The 14,590-nt window shown below is 39.4% G+C and overlaps 1 protein-coding gene across 1 annotated transcript in view; it reads left to right on the top strand.

The window, feature by feature from the left end:
• The window catches only part of stard13b (StAR related lipid transfer domain containing 13b), a 73,622-nt gene that overhangs the window by 27,469 nt on the left and 31,563 nt on the right, over positions 1 to 14,590 (top strand). Inside the window, exon 6 of the mRNA XM_013911570.1 lies at positions 742 to 775. Coding sequence (XP_013767024.1) covers positions 742 to 775 — 34 coding nt within the window. The remainder of the gene's footprint in view (positions 1 to 741; positions 776 to 14,590) is intronic.

Here is a 14,590-nt window from a genome sequence, read left to right as displayed (position 1 = left end):
CCTTGGCCACTATTGGCAGTAGCAGAATTATATTAATAACCATTAAACTAAAAGGTTATAAAGAATATGCTGACCAGCGTAATTTTACAGTGACAAGTTCATGTATCAGCACTTCATTTCCACTGTTTATAAGATTTGGGGAAACCTGAAGTCAGCTGAGACTGAAGAAGTCACTTGGATGAGTGACGAAACGTTTCTCCCACAAAACGCTACGTCCAGATGAACAGAATCAACTTTTTCAGATTTACTGATGATTGAGAATGCATCAAGACCATTTCCACACAGGTCTATTTTCCAGCGCTAACAGCATTCCAAAGAAATGATTCTGTAAAATGATCTTTGATAGTTTTTTTTTTGGTCTTATTGGGGAAAGCAAGCTGATAAGACTCTCTTTAAAAGGGGATTATATAATTATAATTAGATAATGATAAGTACATTTTAAAGAAAATCATTGAACTAGGAGCTTGTATCTGAATAGTTTTCATGGCAAAAAAATGTGAACTGGTGCATATGTATGGCTGCCAAAGTGAAGCTGCATTCAAGTAAAGCCTTAGTGACTATTAATTTATTATTATTATTATTATTATTATTATTATTATTATTATTATTATTATTATTATTTATTATTATTATTATTATTATTTATTATCTTCTTTTTTGAAAAGTGCCATTAAAAAAGAAACCATGTTATATATACAGTTTCTGCTACAGTGACCAGTATTTGAATGTTTTTTCCTGCAGATGTTCAGTAAGGTGACCGATGCATCAGGTGCAGGTAAGACAATAATTCTGTTTTTTATTAGTGGCTGCCCAACAAAATGCCTGTCTATGCAGTGCATGCTGGGAGAGCATGTGACCAGATAAAGCTGATAGAGAAAATGCTTTCTGAGTATACCAGAAAGCAGTGGGGGGTAATTGCATATCAATAAGTATTGCTTTCACTTTTAAAAAAAAATCAGTATTAGTTAATATTACACTAAAGCTAAGGGTCGTTTTTTTTGTATAGCTATAATCAAGTGTTAAAGTGGACTGGCACCTTCACTTAATAAGGAATTAAATCTGATAAGTAGGTTAATGCATATTACTATTACTTCCAGTGATTGCATGGAGGTATTTGTTGATTAATACAATTATGGTCCTTACATCTTTAACATATCCTTTTCCCTTCATATTCATGTAAAGTTGCGCTCACGGTACTTTAGCATCTAGGTAGCTACAGAAGAGTGAGCATAAACAGAGTAACATTTTTTTGATTAGTAATTTCTAATGCAATTTTTCAAATATCTCAGCAAATATAATGCACCATGATTTTTTTTGTTGGAGGGGAAGGAGATCTGTAAATCAATTAATGTTCACTGTACAGTAAAACTACTATTACATAATAGTACTATTATGTAAGAAAAGGATTAGACGCTGTCACCTTGTAGAATTTCTTTTGGGAGTTTGAAAGCATAAGACCCTGAAATTTTAAATTTTGATGCCTTGAAACTTTATAACTGGATCATAAAGTGTCATTGTTTAAGGAGTCTTTGGTCTTAGTCCACAGCCAGTTTAACATCAGTGAAGTACGGTCCTGTATGACAGCGGTCCCCAACCTTTTTTGCACCACAGAGCGGTTTGTGTCCGACAATATTTTCTCGGACCGGCCTTTAAGGTGTTGCGGATAAATACAGCAAAACCTGTATCGGTACAAAAAAAGAAGATTTATTCATAACACAAGGAAAAAGACCCAGGGAAACAGAGTTAACGATAAAAACGATTTAAAATAAATAACGATAAAAACCCTAAAAACCCTAAATTTCACACCTGAGTTTCAACTCTCGCGGCCCAGTACCAAACGACTCACAGTCTGTGGCCCGGGGATTGAGGACCGCTGCTGTATGTAATTTTAAAAAAACAACCCTCTGTGCACTCTGAGGCTGGATTGCACGCTGGCTCACATGGTGGCATTCTTCAGGCACCAGACAATAAGACTGATGGCCACAGGTGGCAGCTCCCTCCCAACCGTGTCTTGAGAATGTCCAAATGCACAGAGTCTTGTTTTAAAGGCCTTTTATATATTGGTCACATGGTGGTTAAAATTGTTTCTGTTTTGCTGTGAGGAAATATTTGGCTTGGTGTGATGTAGGCCTTGTGGGGCAGCTGCAGGATTTGGGTAGATGCCATTTTAGTCTCAGGTTGCACTCTCACATGACCTCAGCTGTACATGATTGCACCGCACAAGTGGACATTACGGTCTGGAAAAATTCCATGTCACTTTTATGAAGCAGTTAACTAATGTGCGGTCTGGTCGTGTGAATGAGATATGTCCTGTGACTGATTCTTGGAAACCTGAGTGTGCGAGCACAGTGAAAAACATCAACAGATCTGTCAACCCAGATAAAAGATTCCCATCAAATGATTTCTGATGGGAATTTTTTTTTATTTAGTTTGGATAGTTTGATTGGAATAAGCTAGATTAGACACAATATCCCTATCTACTTTATTAGGTCAAAAAGCACATAGAATCTACAAATGGTTTAGACATGAACCAGTGACACGGAGAATGATCCTGTAAAAGATGGTCTTTTCTCATTAGGTGTGAGTTTTCCTGGTTGTATTTTGCAGCTGGGCTGCAGGAACCTCTTTAAAGACATGAATATGAGACAGCCAGATGGTCCTCGGTGTAGACTATAACATCACCGTCCACCTCATTACATTGACATTGACCAGAAGAGGCTTTGTTTTTGTTGTTGCTTTTAATGTGCTAGAAATGTCCTGCAGGCTTATTACACATTCACATGACTTGTATGCAAGGATGCCCAAAAGTTCTTTTACAATGATTAATGCATGGTGGGTTTCTGTAAATTATGTTATTGTCATATTTATTAAATAAATATTATTTAGTATTTATTTAATCTTTATTCTTTTTTTTAATTGCCACCACACCTGATTTTTATTAACAAAGTGTGGAAAAAAAATCTTTTGTTAGCATGGTGGTCGGTCAGAGCAGCACAGCTTTTAATGGTGTTGAATTCTTTTGAACATTGAACTTCATGTTTGTAACTTATAATAGAACGAGCAGAGAGCAGAGATCTTTGAAATAGTTCTTCCTACTTCTTGTTGTTTATTTAAGATCATGTTGTGAGTCATTTCTGGAAAACAGTCAACCTTTTAACCTTCTTGACTTTTGGTTTTGTTGTTTCCTGATTCAAAAGAAAAAAGAAAAGCCTAGAGCTTCATTCAAGCCACATATGGAAACACTCAGAGAAGATGGGGAAAAAGCTTAAAACTGATTTTGAAATGTTTAATTTCTGAAGATATTGCTCAACATTTATAGAAAGTTTTTTAAACCTTGCATAGATGATGAGCAAAAAGTACCTTAATCCCTGTCACATACAGTCATTTGTATGGAAATCCAGTCCCTCCCATGTCTTTGATTGCAGTGTGGAAATGAATGGCTTCCTTTGGTGAGAGGAGGCAACTATGTTCAACCCCACTGCCTGACTGATATTAATCATAGATTTAATGAATCCACAGTGACACTAATGCTGAAAGCTGCATATTCGGCCAGGTCTCTGCCAGAGATACAGATACAATACAAATAAGTAGAGTAGTGAAACTGCCTTTACTGTCTTCACTGAAAGATTTATTTAATCGTAGGAAGAAATTTAGGTTTATTAATAGATGCGCTTTGGATTTTGTGTCCAGCAAAAGTATATTTTCTTACATTTTTCAAGTTTCAGTGAAGTTTAGACACAGAAATGGCTCCAAGACACAGCTATGTCGAACTCTGTGACTTTAAACTTGCGTAAGTAAATGGTCTTTTGCTTTATGATCAACATCGTATTACCCAAGCACCAGCCTGAGAGAAAATCACACAAATGTGGCTTAAAAAGCACTCTGTGGCCCAGAACTGTCAGGCTGAGGCTTCCCTCTAATACTCTCTTTACACAGATCCTGTCTCTGAATACATATGCTAATCTGCTTTCGGTGTGGAAATCTCTTGCTGCTGATTATAAGAAAAACAAAGGGGAAACAAAGGGGGAAAAGAGAGTTTTCACAACTAAGTACACCCTTACTGATTCCTTCGGAATTAAAAGGATAAGTTGCACCAGTGTGCTGCTAATCCCGTGCACTTGATTGATTAATGATCAGCAGGTGTGTCCATCTCTATAAAAGCAGAAGCTTAGGCAGTCTGCTGCTTTGGAGCGTTTATGTGTTGTTTTAACATAATACCTCAATCTTACCAGAAGTGGGCGTCCCTTCAAATTCACCCCAAGGTCAGACTGTGCAATGCTCAAAGAAATTACAGAAAAAAAACTTAAGAGCTGCGTCTCAGCTTCTACAGGCCTCACTTAGAATGTTAAATGTTAAATTTCATGACAGCGCAATTAGAAAATGATTGAACAAGTAAGTTGTTCAGGAGAAAGATTGCAGAGGGCTTAGGTTTGCAAAGTTGTGTCTGAACAAACCATTTCTTGACCAATGTCCTTTGAAGAAACATAACCCAAAGTGGAGGTGAAATACACAGCTCCACATTTGGCAAAAAACAAACTTAGCATATATGCACAAATGTCTCATACCAACTATTAGGCACTTGGGCTTGTTTTGCAGCCACAGGACCTTGGCACATTGCAGTCATTTAATCAACTATGAAGTCCTCTGTCGCCACAGTATTCTAGTCAGATGTGAGGCCATTTGTCTGACAGCTAAACCTTGGCCAAAACTCGGTCATGCAACAGGACAATGACCCCAAGCACAGCAGCAAATCTACAACAGAACAGCTAAAAAACAAAAGAATCAAGGTGTTGCAATACCCCAGTTCAGACCTCGGCCTGATTGATTACTGTGGTGCATAAATGAATACATGCAAACCTCGGTGAACTGATGCAATGTAAAGAAGAGTGGCAAAATTTCTCTACGAGAAATTGTACTTCACTTCCACAGAACTGCATAGTGTCCTTTGAAAAAAGTTTTCATATGACTGTAAATATAAGCAGTGAAACTTGAATTTAGAAATATTTTTGCACGCTGAATAACAGCACATTTTACAGCAGATTTTATTGATCTAACAGAGGGGACAATAATTTCTACATTGAGGAAATGACCAAAATCTATCCTTCAACCGTTTTTCAATAACCACTCATTTAGTTAGGATTGCAGGAGAATTGAAGCCTATCCCAGCTGACACTGGCCCATTGCGGGGCTAACACAAAGAGAAAGCAGATATCTTATGAACAACTGAGAATCACCAAAATTAACTGAACATGCATGCCTTACTTTTGTGTGAGAAGAAACAGGAGCAGACTGAAAAAACCACAGTGCTACACCCTGCACCAGTGTGTCACACTGAATGCTTAATTTAACTAATAATGGCATGCATAGATGGTCAATTTAATCTGTTATGCTTAAGTGCTTGCATGCACAAAGCTTACTGTGGATACTATACAGTACCATCCAACATCACATTGTATATACAGTAAGATTCTATTTTAAATTAATTTTTACTTTAACTAATTTGTTCTGCTCACATATTATAGTTACATCTTATTTCCTATGAAGTATTTCGCTCATGATCCTGATGACTGAGGCTGAACTGCAGAGGGGTTGTAAAATCCACAGTAAGAGCTAGTTGCTTGCTTTGTGTACAAGGCCCAGGTGTTTTTGATCAGACTGTGAAAACTGAAAAAAACCTGTACTTATTTATGTAAAACATCACCACAGATGTTTTCTCTAGTTTGCTATTAACAGTATAAAACTAATATGACAATGTTGACTTCCCTGGACAGTTCCCCTTGGCACCAAGTCAAGTTTAATCAGGCTCTGATGATTGGGATTAAATGCACAGTAGAGCTAGAACCATTTACCAGCCTTACTCATGATTCCCACAGTGAAACTGGCCAACATGAGAATCCTTCTCACTGTGAAATGACTCCTCTGTTGAGCCTTATGTATACACTGCTATTATAAATCACCAGTCCGGCTATAGATGGTGCACCAGTGGGTATTATATAATGTCCATGACTAGTAATGCATTAAAGCAGGGTTGCTGTTTTTTTACTCCTGCATATTCTTCAGCTGTTCTCAAACTCCAGTGTCACCCAGGGTCACAGCCTGCTGATGGAGACTGACTGTGACCTCAGACAGCTGCAGTCGCTCTCTCTGTTTCTCTCCCTGGAGGCTGGTTAGAGACTATAATATACACATCACAAGAGCATCATGGGAACGTGAGTAGTAGATGACATAGCCTGACACCTACGCAGTTCTAATCAGAACATATACAAGCAAAGTGGGCTGGTGGGGCTAGTATTGAAATCAGATGTACGTTTTAGGCTGTGTGAAGGAATAATAACTCTGTTGTTATTCTTTGTTATGGTCTGACCTCATTCTCATTCCATACTTAGCTAAGTGTCGCATTTTTCCCTGGGGAAGAACAAGGAATGGATCATTTTGAAGGAACTCTGGTCATTTTCCTATTTTCCTTGAATTGTTATTGTAGCTTTATTTCTCTTTGTTAGAACACATCCAGAATCCAGTACAAATATGTCCAAAATTGTGTAGACACTCACAGGAGATTGTGAAACCTCGGAAAACCCATAAGCATGAATATACAGCTACAGTACTTTGAAAATGTATCTGCCTCCTTCTTTCTTTCTTTTTGCACATTTGTTACTCTTACATATTTCAGATCATCAGTCAAAATTTAGTATTAGACAAACATAACCTGAGTAAATACAAAATGCAGTTTTTAAATGGTGATTTCATCTATTAAGAGGAAATAAACTACCTATCTCTGTGTGAAAGTGTGAAAAATCTTTTAGTCAGCAGTGATTTTCACTTTGGAACTCTATCATTGAGGCTATTTTTGTCCAGTCTTTTTCTCATTGTTGAAACACGAACGCTGACCTTAACTGAAACAAGTGAGACATGCAGTTCTTTATATGTTTCTCTAGATTCTTTTATGACCTCCTGGATAACACTCTAGCTCTTGGAGTAACTTTGGTAGGTCATACACTCCTGGGAAAGTTCACCACTGTTCTAAGTTTTCACCGTGGTTTGCTGTAGTCCCAGAGCCTTAGAAATGGCTTTATAACCTTTTCCAGACTGATGGATGTCAATGATTTTGATTCTCTGCTGTTCTTGAATGTTTTTAGATCATGGCATAATGTTTTACTTTTTGGGGTGTTTTAGTCTGCTTATATTTGCCATACACTTTTATTTAAGTGGTTTATTGAGTCAGCAGGTCTGACAGTAATCAGTTCTAGGTCTGGGTAGTGATGCTGAACTCCGCTTTCCAAAATGAAAAATGAAATCATACAAAAAGTGTGTTCTATATTTACTCAAATGTTGTTTGATAATCTGAAACATGTAAATGTGTCAAATATGCAAAAAAAAAATTATTTTAAAAAGAAAAAATCAGCAAGGGGCAAATACTTTTAACAGCCTGCGATTTTTATTTTTTTTTCCTCAAGGCTTTTCACAAGATTCTTACACCTGACTGCAGAGATTTTGTTTTCGTTCAGCCACAAGAGGATTAGTGAGGTCAGCCACTGATGCTGGTGATAAGGGTGGCTTCCAGTCTTCAAGTTCATCCCAAAGGTGCTGGATAGAGTTAGGATGTAAGAACATCAAGTTCCTCCAAATCCAAATTGAGAACACAAAAAATGTGAATATATTTTCCAAAATGTTTCTGTAAAATTGGGCACACACTGTTGACTTGGCTGCCACATTATTAGATTTTCTGTGATATTATTGCTACGTGAGACGATATATTATATATAGGCTGTAAGCAACACCAAACCAGATGATTTATTATTCTTGTTAGCAGTAGAATGAACCCTTTGAGATCCAATTCATAAGAAGTGATGACTGACTTAGACCTTAATTCAGTTCTTCTTCTCCTCTCAGCTGTTACCTTTAGTGGCTGCGGCAGCTGATCATCTGCTTCCAACTCACCTAGTCCCTTGTATCTTGTTCTCCCACACCAACCCACATGTCCTTTACTAGATCCATGAATGTTCTCCGTGGTCTTCCTCTTTTCCTTTCCATGTTCAACATCCTTTTTCCAATATATCCACTATCCCTCCTGTGTCCAAACCATCTAACTTCAATGTCAGCAGCTGAGAGGCTTTTGACCATGCCACATACAAGTATGTATGGCACCTTTAGTCAGCACACAAAGTCCTTAAAGGAAAGGTGCTATAATTTGCACGCAGTGTTTCATGACAAAGATGTGATTGCTGGCCAGAAGCGCAAGGATTTAGACATCAGCTATTCTGTCTCATAAAGACGAAAGAAAAAGAAAATTTTTCCTAAATTAATTTACTACTACCACTATTACCACAGAAAAACTAACGTTCACAAAATCGTCCCATTATTTTTATTCCCCTCTGGCTGTTTCCCGACAGGTGCCAGATCAGTGACATCATGCTCTAAATTTATAAGCAGATAGATGCAGCTCAGACTATAAAGGGTGCTGCTGGCATGACAAATGCATGAAAAATTCCACACATGGAAAGATGGAAAACGACTTGCGGTTTCCTGAGAGCAGAGGCCAGCTCGGCAGTTTCAGAGGGAGAGGTGGGCTGGACTGCTAGTATTTCTGGACTTTTCTTTGTATATACAGTAATTTGTCAAGGTTGTGCAAACATTACAGAACAGCGTGGTTAACAAGGTCTGAAATCTTTTAAAGTTTTCATTGCAGTTTCAACATTTTCATTGCAATTATTTTAGCAATCATATATGCAATAGCACATAATATCATTTAATAATGCCTCCAAGGCCCTTGCACTGAATGAGATCATCATGTTCTACAGTTTCTTAGATCGTGGGGCATAATTTATTGCCCAGTATAAATCATCTGGTTTGATCCTGTCATTGTGTATTGTGTGTGTTCGCAAAGCTGTTTGAGCAGACACTATCTCCCAAGTGTATGTCCTTCATGGAGCGGAAACGGGTTTATTGTTCTCATTCCCAATTACACCCATGCTGCCAATTAGAGAAAAAAGCAGGCAATAAATCCTTTAGGGATCAGCTTCCTGAGTTGGTGTGCACGTTGGGGTAATTCAGGCCTGGGTTTTGTAAACTAAGCCGAAGGAGACATGGGCAGCCGTGTCAGGACGCAGGCCAGTTTCACAAGGGCAGAAACTCTGTGTGTGAGTGAGTGTGTGAAGCAACACAAAAGCTACCAGGTTGGTCCACCACTCAGCTGCCAGCTGAGAAGAAAAGCAGAAAGAAGATTGAGGAAGTAATGAGCTAGGAAAAGACACACCACTTTAGGGTCCCACACCAGGATGTTGGTGACTAAACAGACAACCGGCTCATGTCCACGTGTCTCCTTTTGTGTGTAAATGTTTACCAATCTACTGGAAATGAATGCAAACAATAACTTCTTCCTCACATAAAGCTTCATCGAATCTGGTGATCCACTTTGTACCTCAGTGTTCCTGCAAAACACACACACACACTCAACTTCGAAGCCAAGAACATTTCCTCAGGGCCAGTTTAGATACAATAACTTCATTGGCTCTCGCAGTGGCCTTCCAAATTTCCCACATAAACCACAGAGATTCCAGATGTTGCAGGGAGGCAAAAAGTCTGTTCCTCCGCTGGGCCTCGAGCCCTTGCCTCCGCATCCTCAGGTTGACCAATCGCGTGGCACATCTCACATCACGCACTGTGTGTTTTTGCACTGAAGCAAGGCTACAGGCACCCATGCTGCTGGAGATTTAGATAGCCGTTCCCTTTTCACTTGTACCCAGATAACAAAAAAAAACACAGCACGCTCTTAAAAGAAGCTCTGTCCTTGGGCGGTGTAGCACTGCAGCTTTCTTGTGGTTTCAGACCTGATTGAACAATTTGGCTCAGTAATCAAAGAGCAATAGCAGGCTGAAGCAGAGCAGACTTCCTGCATCCTCTCTGCTCTCTGGCTCACTGGCTTTAAAACTCAAGGGCCCACTAGGACTTGTTTGTTTCTCAGTGTGAAAACAATACCTGTACTGTACATCCAGCTTATCATGGTTGATGAGTTGAGCAGAATTTTTGGCAATAGGCTTGGCGATTCCACATGTGCTTCATTATGAAAACTGTTTGAGGGACAGAGATAAGTGGGCTCTGCCCCCCCACCCCCCGATGTTGTTAACCTAACTTTGTTTTATAAGCATGTGGTCTAGGAATTCCCAAAGTGGCAACTCATAGGTTGGGAAATAATGTGGTTTACTAATCATAATGAGGAGTTTCAGATCTCTGAAAGCCAACTGTAACAACTTCAAATGACTTTTGAGTGACTTCTGATGTCCTATTTGACATTTGTCATGGGAGGGGAGAGTACAAACACTTACTGTGGCTTTAATTTTAAGCAGCTGTCAATTTTTCCTTTGGTGTCTGTTAGCATTTTAACTCTGTCTTCTTGGAAAATGCTTATCCTGAGCTATAAACAGTAACTTCCTGTTTCAGTTTGTGTCATTAGGGCTAAGGCCCTGCTGAAGAAAACAAATGGGATTCAATGAAATGTCACAGTTATGTTTGAGAGGCATAAAATGTGCCTTTGTGTTGATGCCGTAATGCACCAGTGATAGCAACAAGTGCAGATCATGGTCCACTGACAAACTCTTCAAGCTATATTCAGTTTGCTTGTTTGTGTCTAGTTTTCACTTTCATTCTTCTTTTCTTGGTTAAGTTCACACAAAAAAAAGATTGACGGGTTAAATTATGCCTGTTCACAAGATTAACCTATTGCATCTCTTAAATGTGAGATGAGTCGCTATTGGCTTGACTGGGTGCATCACAGCACAAAAGTCAAAAGACAGCTTGTGTGTACATTTGAGATGCCGGCGACTTTGACAAAATGGTTCGGTTTGATGCCATGAGAATAAGAACCTCGTCCGAGATGTAATTTCTCTAAAGTAATCCCGTCAGCTGTATGCCGCTGATTGCTTTGAAGGTACCATGGAGCACAAGCTAATAAACATTTTACATCAGCTGTTATTGAGAAGCAGTTATTGAGAGAGAAGTGTACTCATTGCTCTAATAGAAACCAGGTGCCGGAGAGTTGTGTAAATGTTTTCCCATGGATTTTTGTGGGCAGCAGAGCTTTAAGAGATTCAGACCTGACAGCATTACATGCTTTGTCATTCAATTAAACAATAGCCACATACGCTTGTCATGCCAGTTTTACATTCCTCAAGCCTGTTTTTACAAACTTTGACCCCTGTGGACTTACGCATCTACAGAAGCTTCATGGCATGGGGAATATTTGTATATGTTTTTGAGTTTTACCTCACTTATAGTTTAATTCAGGATGTCAAGTTATGTAAACTTCTACTGCAATAACAAGATATGAAGAAACATGAAAAATCTCAGTTAATCTGTTGAAGAAAGACTAAAAGTAAATGATCATCTATTTTGGATTTAATGGCTTTAAAAAGAACAAGCCTTACTAAAGGAAGAAACCATTACGTTACAACAGACGGCCCTTTAAGAAAACAGAATTAGTGGCCACTTTAATGGATTGGGACCAAAGTCAGCCCCTCCTTCCTCAACCACATAATCTAAACCCAGATATACACCACATGTGTGGCTCTGCTGGAAAAATGAACTCGGCTTGGGAATATATGGTCAGGAAATTTATAGCACATGCCTGAGACAAGCCCTCAGGGGCAGGGATGGAGGTGGAGGAGCGATCTCCCCATTCCCTGTGCTTTGTTTCCATTAGGCTGGGAAGTGCAATCTCCCAGACATTTCAAGGGGGCCTGGTGTAAGACCTCCTGGCCAAGAACATGACCCATTCAAGGAGGAGAAATCAGTTTCCTCGCATCGGGGATTTTCCCACTACAGCAATGGGACAGCATTACACATCTGTCACCAGACATAGGCACAGACAACGGTTCAAACTCTGGAACTGTTCAAATGCAGACATATAATGCATGAGTAAATATCAGTGTGTTTATCTGTTTGTGTTTATGAAGGATGGAGAGAGAGGGTGGACAAGGGAGAAAAAAAATGTAGTCCAGAAAGTACAGCACTTTTTCGGGGAAAACGGGAAAACGAGTGCTGCCTGGCCAAAATAAACAAGTGGGTGAGTCAGCAAAGGGAAAACATTCTCAAGCTGACTGATGTTTCCTCTCTTTGCATCTGCTATTACTTCTGCTGCCAAGGACTGCTCCAGAGGCTAAGTCATTGTCTAGCCACAATGATCCACAGTGTGATAATGCTCGTCTTTACTGTCCAAGTGGCTTCTTTTTAGAGTAAGTAGGTTGCGTTTTTTCCTCTTTGGTGATTCATGTCAAAAGAGGTCAAAATCTAGTTGCTGTTCTTCCTCCATCACCTTTGCTCTTTAGAAGATGACAGGGTTGGTATTGTCTATCTGTCCGTTCTTGCCTTCTACATCACTGAGACTGGAGACTCGTCCCTTGTTTACATTGCCAAGATCTTGTCTTCACTGTCCTTTTTTTCAACCCGTGTCTACTACAGGTGCATCAAGATGGTTTCTCTGTGACAAAAATCATGTTATAAAAACCTCCCCCAGAAAGACAACGTCAACAGCTGTTACTGTCTTTTGTGTTAAATTAGATATTGTGCTGTCTGTTGACATTCTGGCCTTTTCTCTGTGGGCTTCCTGGGTCATGTGACCAGTGGAAAACAAAGTGCTTGACTCGGCCTGACCCTGACCCTTTCTAAAAGACTCACAGGATCAAATGAAGCAGCTTCTTTACTGAAGTGTGTACGTGTGTTTTAGTCCTCCGAGCTACATTTTAGCCCGAGGTGAATAAGTGGTGCTGAAAATAGCACCACACTGATCACTGGCTGCGGAACAGGCCAGTGGCGAGCCTAAAAAAAGCATCTATATTTTCTGAAATACATTTCATTCCTGTCACTTGCTAAGAGTGACAGATCGCTTTTTATAGAAATACAGAAAAAGGATGTTACACACTGAGAAAACGGTAAATGTGTAAATTTTGATATTTTGCCTGGTTGGAAGTATTTGATGTTTGCAACATAAAATGAGAAGTATGCAGCTGTTATTGTTGTCATGTCAGATAAGCTAAGATCAGAGGAGTTCTATGGGCTCCTACGTGCAGTTTCTAACTCTCCCTAACATCGTATAATTTCACTTTCAAACAGAACAAATGGAAAACGGAGCCCTTCATTAATATTCTCAGCTGCACACACTTTGGTACAGAGATATCTCACTATGTGACCTTGCTATAATGTTTAAATCACCTGTCCTGCTCAGGAGAAAAATGGTCTTTGTCTTTTATTAATTTCAGCACTGTCACATCAGCTTCATACTGAGAGGGCAAGCTGGGGTCAGCAGAGGTTTAGTTATTCCAGAAAGTGTCATCCTGTGTGTTTAGCATGGATTTAAACCTGTTACAGCAGCAATCCCAGCTGGTGCCCATGAAATGAATTCAGCTGATATGATATCACTGCATTTAGGTCATGCACTGCCTGAGCGAGCATACAATAATAGGAGGAAATTCCTAAAATAATTATGGTAGAACGATCATTGAAGCTGCTGTCTTCAATGGCAGCTGCCAGCTTAGAAGAGCTTACTGTGGTTATTCTTCAGGGATGACCTGACGTTTTCTTGCGTTAGTATTTTTGTTGCACATTTTTGTAAAAAGAAATTTATCTGTTTTTTCTTAAACATGTAACCTGCTCAGACCTACCTGGGGAGAACACTCTGAACCCATGTTAAGCTTTGAGTAATAGACCACATTGTCCCGAACAGAGGTGCAAATTCTGGTAACAGCTAACGCATACACTCATAGGCTATTTCATTAGGTGCACTTGTTTGGTTGCTCATTAACACAAATATCAAATCAGCCAATCACATGACAGCAGCTCAGTGCATTCAGGCACGTAGACATGGTCAAGATGACCTGTTGGACTGAGGTTAAAACTGAGCAACAGAATGGAGAAGAAAGTGACTTTGAATGTGGCATTGTTGTTGGTGTCAGATAGTCTGGTCTGAGTACTTCAGAAACTGCTGATCTACTGGGATTTTTAGCACACAAAAGTATTTGGGGTTTATAGAGAGTGGTCCAGAAAAAGAAAAAATGTCCAGTAAGCAGCAGCTCTCAGGGCAAAAATGCCTCATTGATGTCACTGGTCAGAGAACAAATTCCCGACTGCTTCGATCTGTTATGAAGGCAACAGTAGCTCAACTATTCGTTACAACCAAAGAATGCAGAAGACCCTATTTGAATGTGCAACATGCCAAACCTTGAAGCAGATGGGCTACAGCAGTAAAAGACCACACTGGGTGATTTTCTTGTCAGCTAAGAGCAGGAAACTAAAGCTAGAATTTTTGTTGATCAATCCAAAATCGGACAGTTGAAAATGTTAATGTTGCTACTTGGTCTGATGAGTCTCGATTTCTGCTGCGAGATTCAGGTAGTAGGGTCAGAATTTGGTGTAAACAACATGAAAGCATGGATCGATCCTGCTTTGTATCTATGGGTCAGGGTGCTGCTGTTGGTGTAACGGTGTGGGGAAGAATTTCTTGGTATACGTTGGGTCCTTTAGCACCAACTGAGCATCATTTAAATGCCATGTCCATCCCTTTAATTTAATTTGTAAAATATGTGTACACACACACACACAC

Source organism: Pundamilia nyererei, unplaced genomic scaffold (genome assembly GCF_000239375.1).
Source record: "Pundamilia nyererei isolate P.nyererei 1_Seehausen unplaced genomic scaffold, PunNye1.0 scaffold00066, whole genome shotgun sequence".
Taxonomy (NCBI): domain Eukaryota; kingdom Metazoa; phylum Chordata; class Actinopteri; order Cichliformes; family Cichlidae; genus Pundamilia; species Pundamilia nyererei.
Note: the sequence above shows the minus strand (reverse complement) of the source record. Positions and strands in the feature narration are given on the sequence as shown.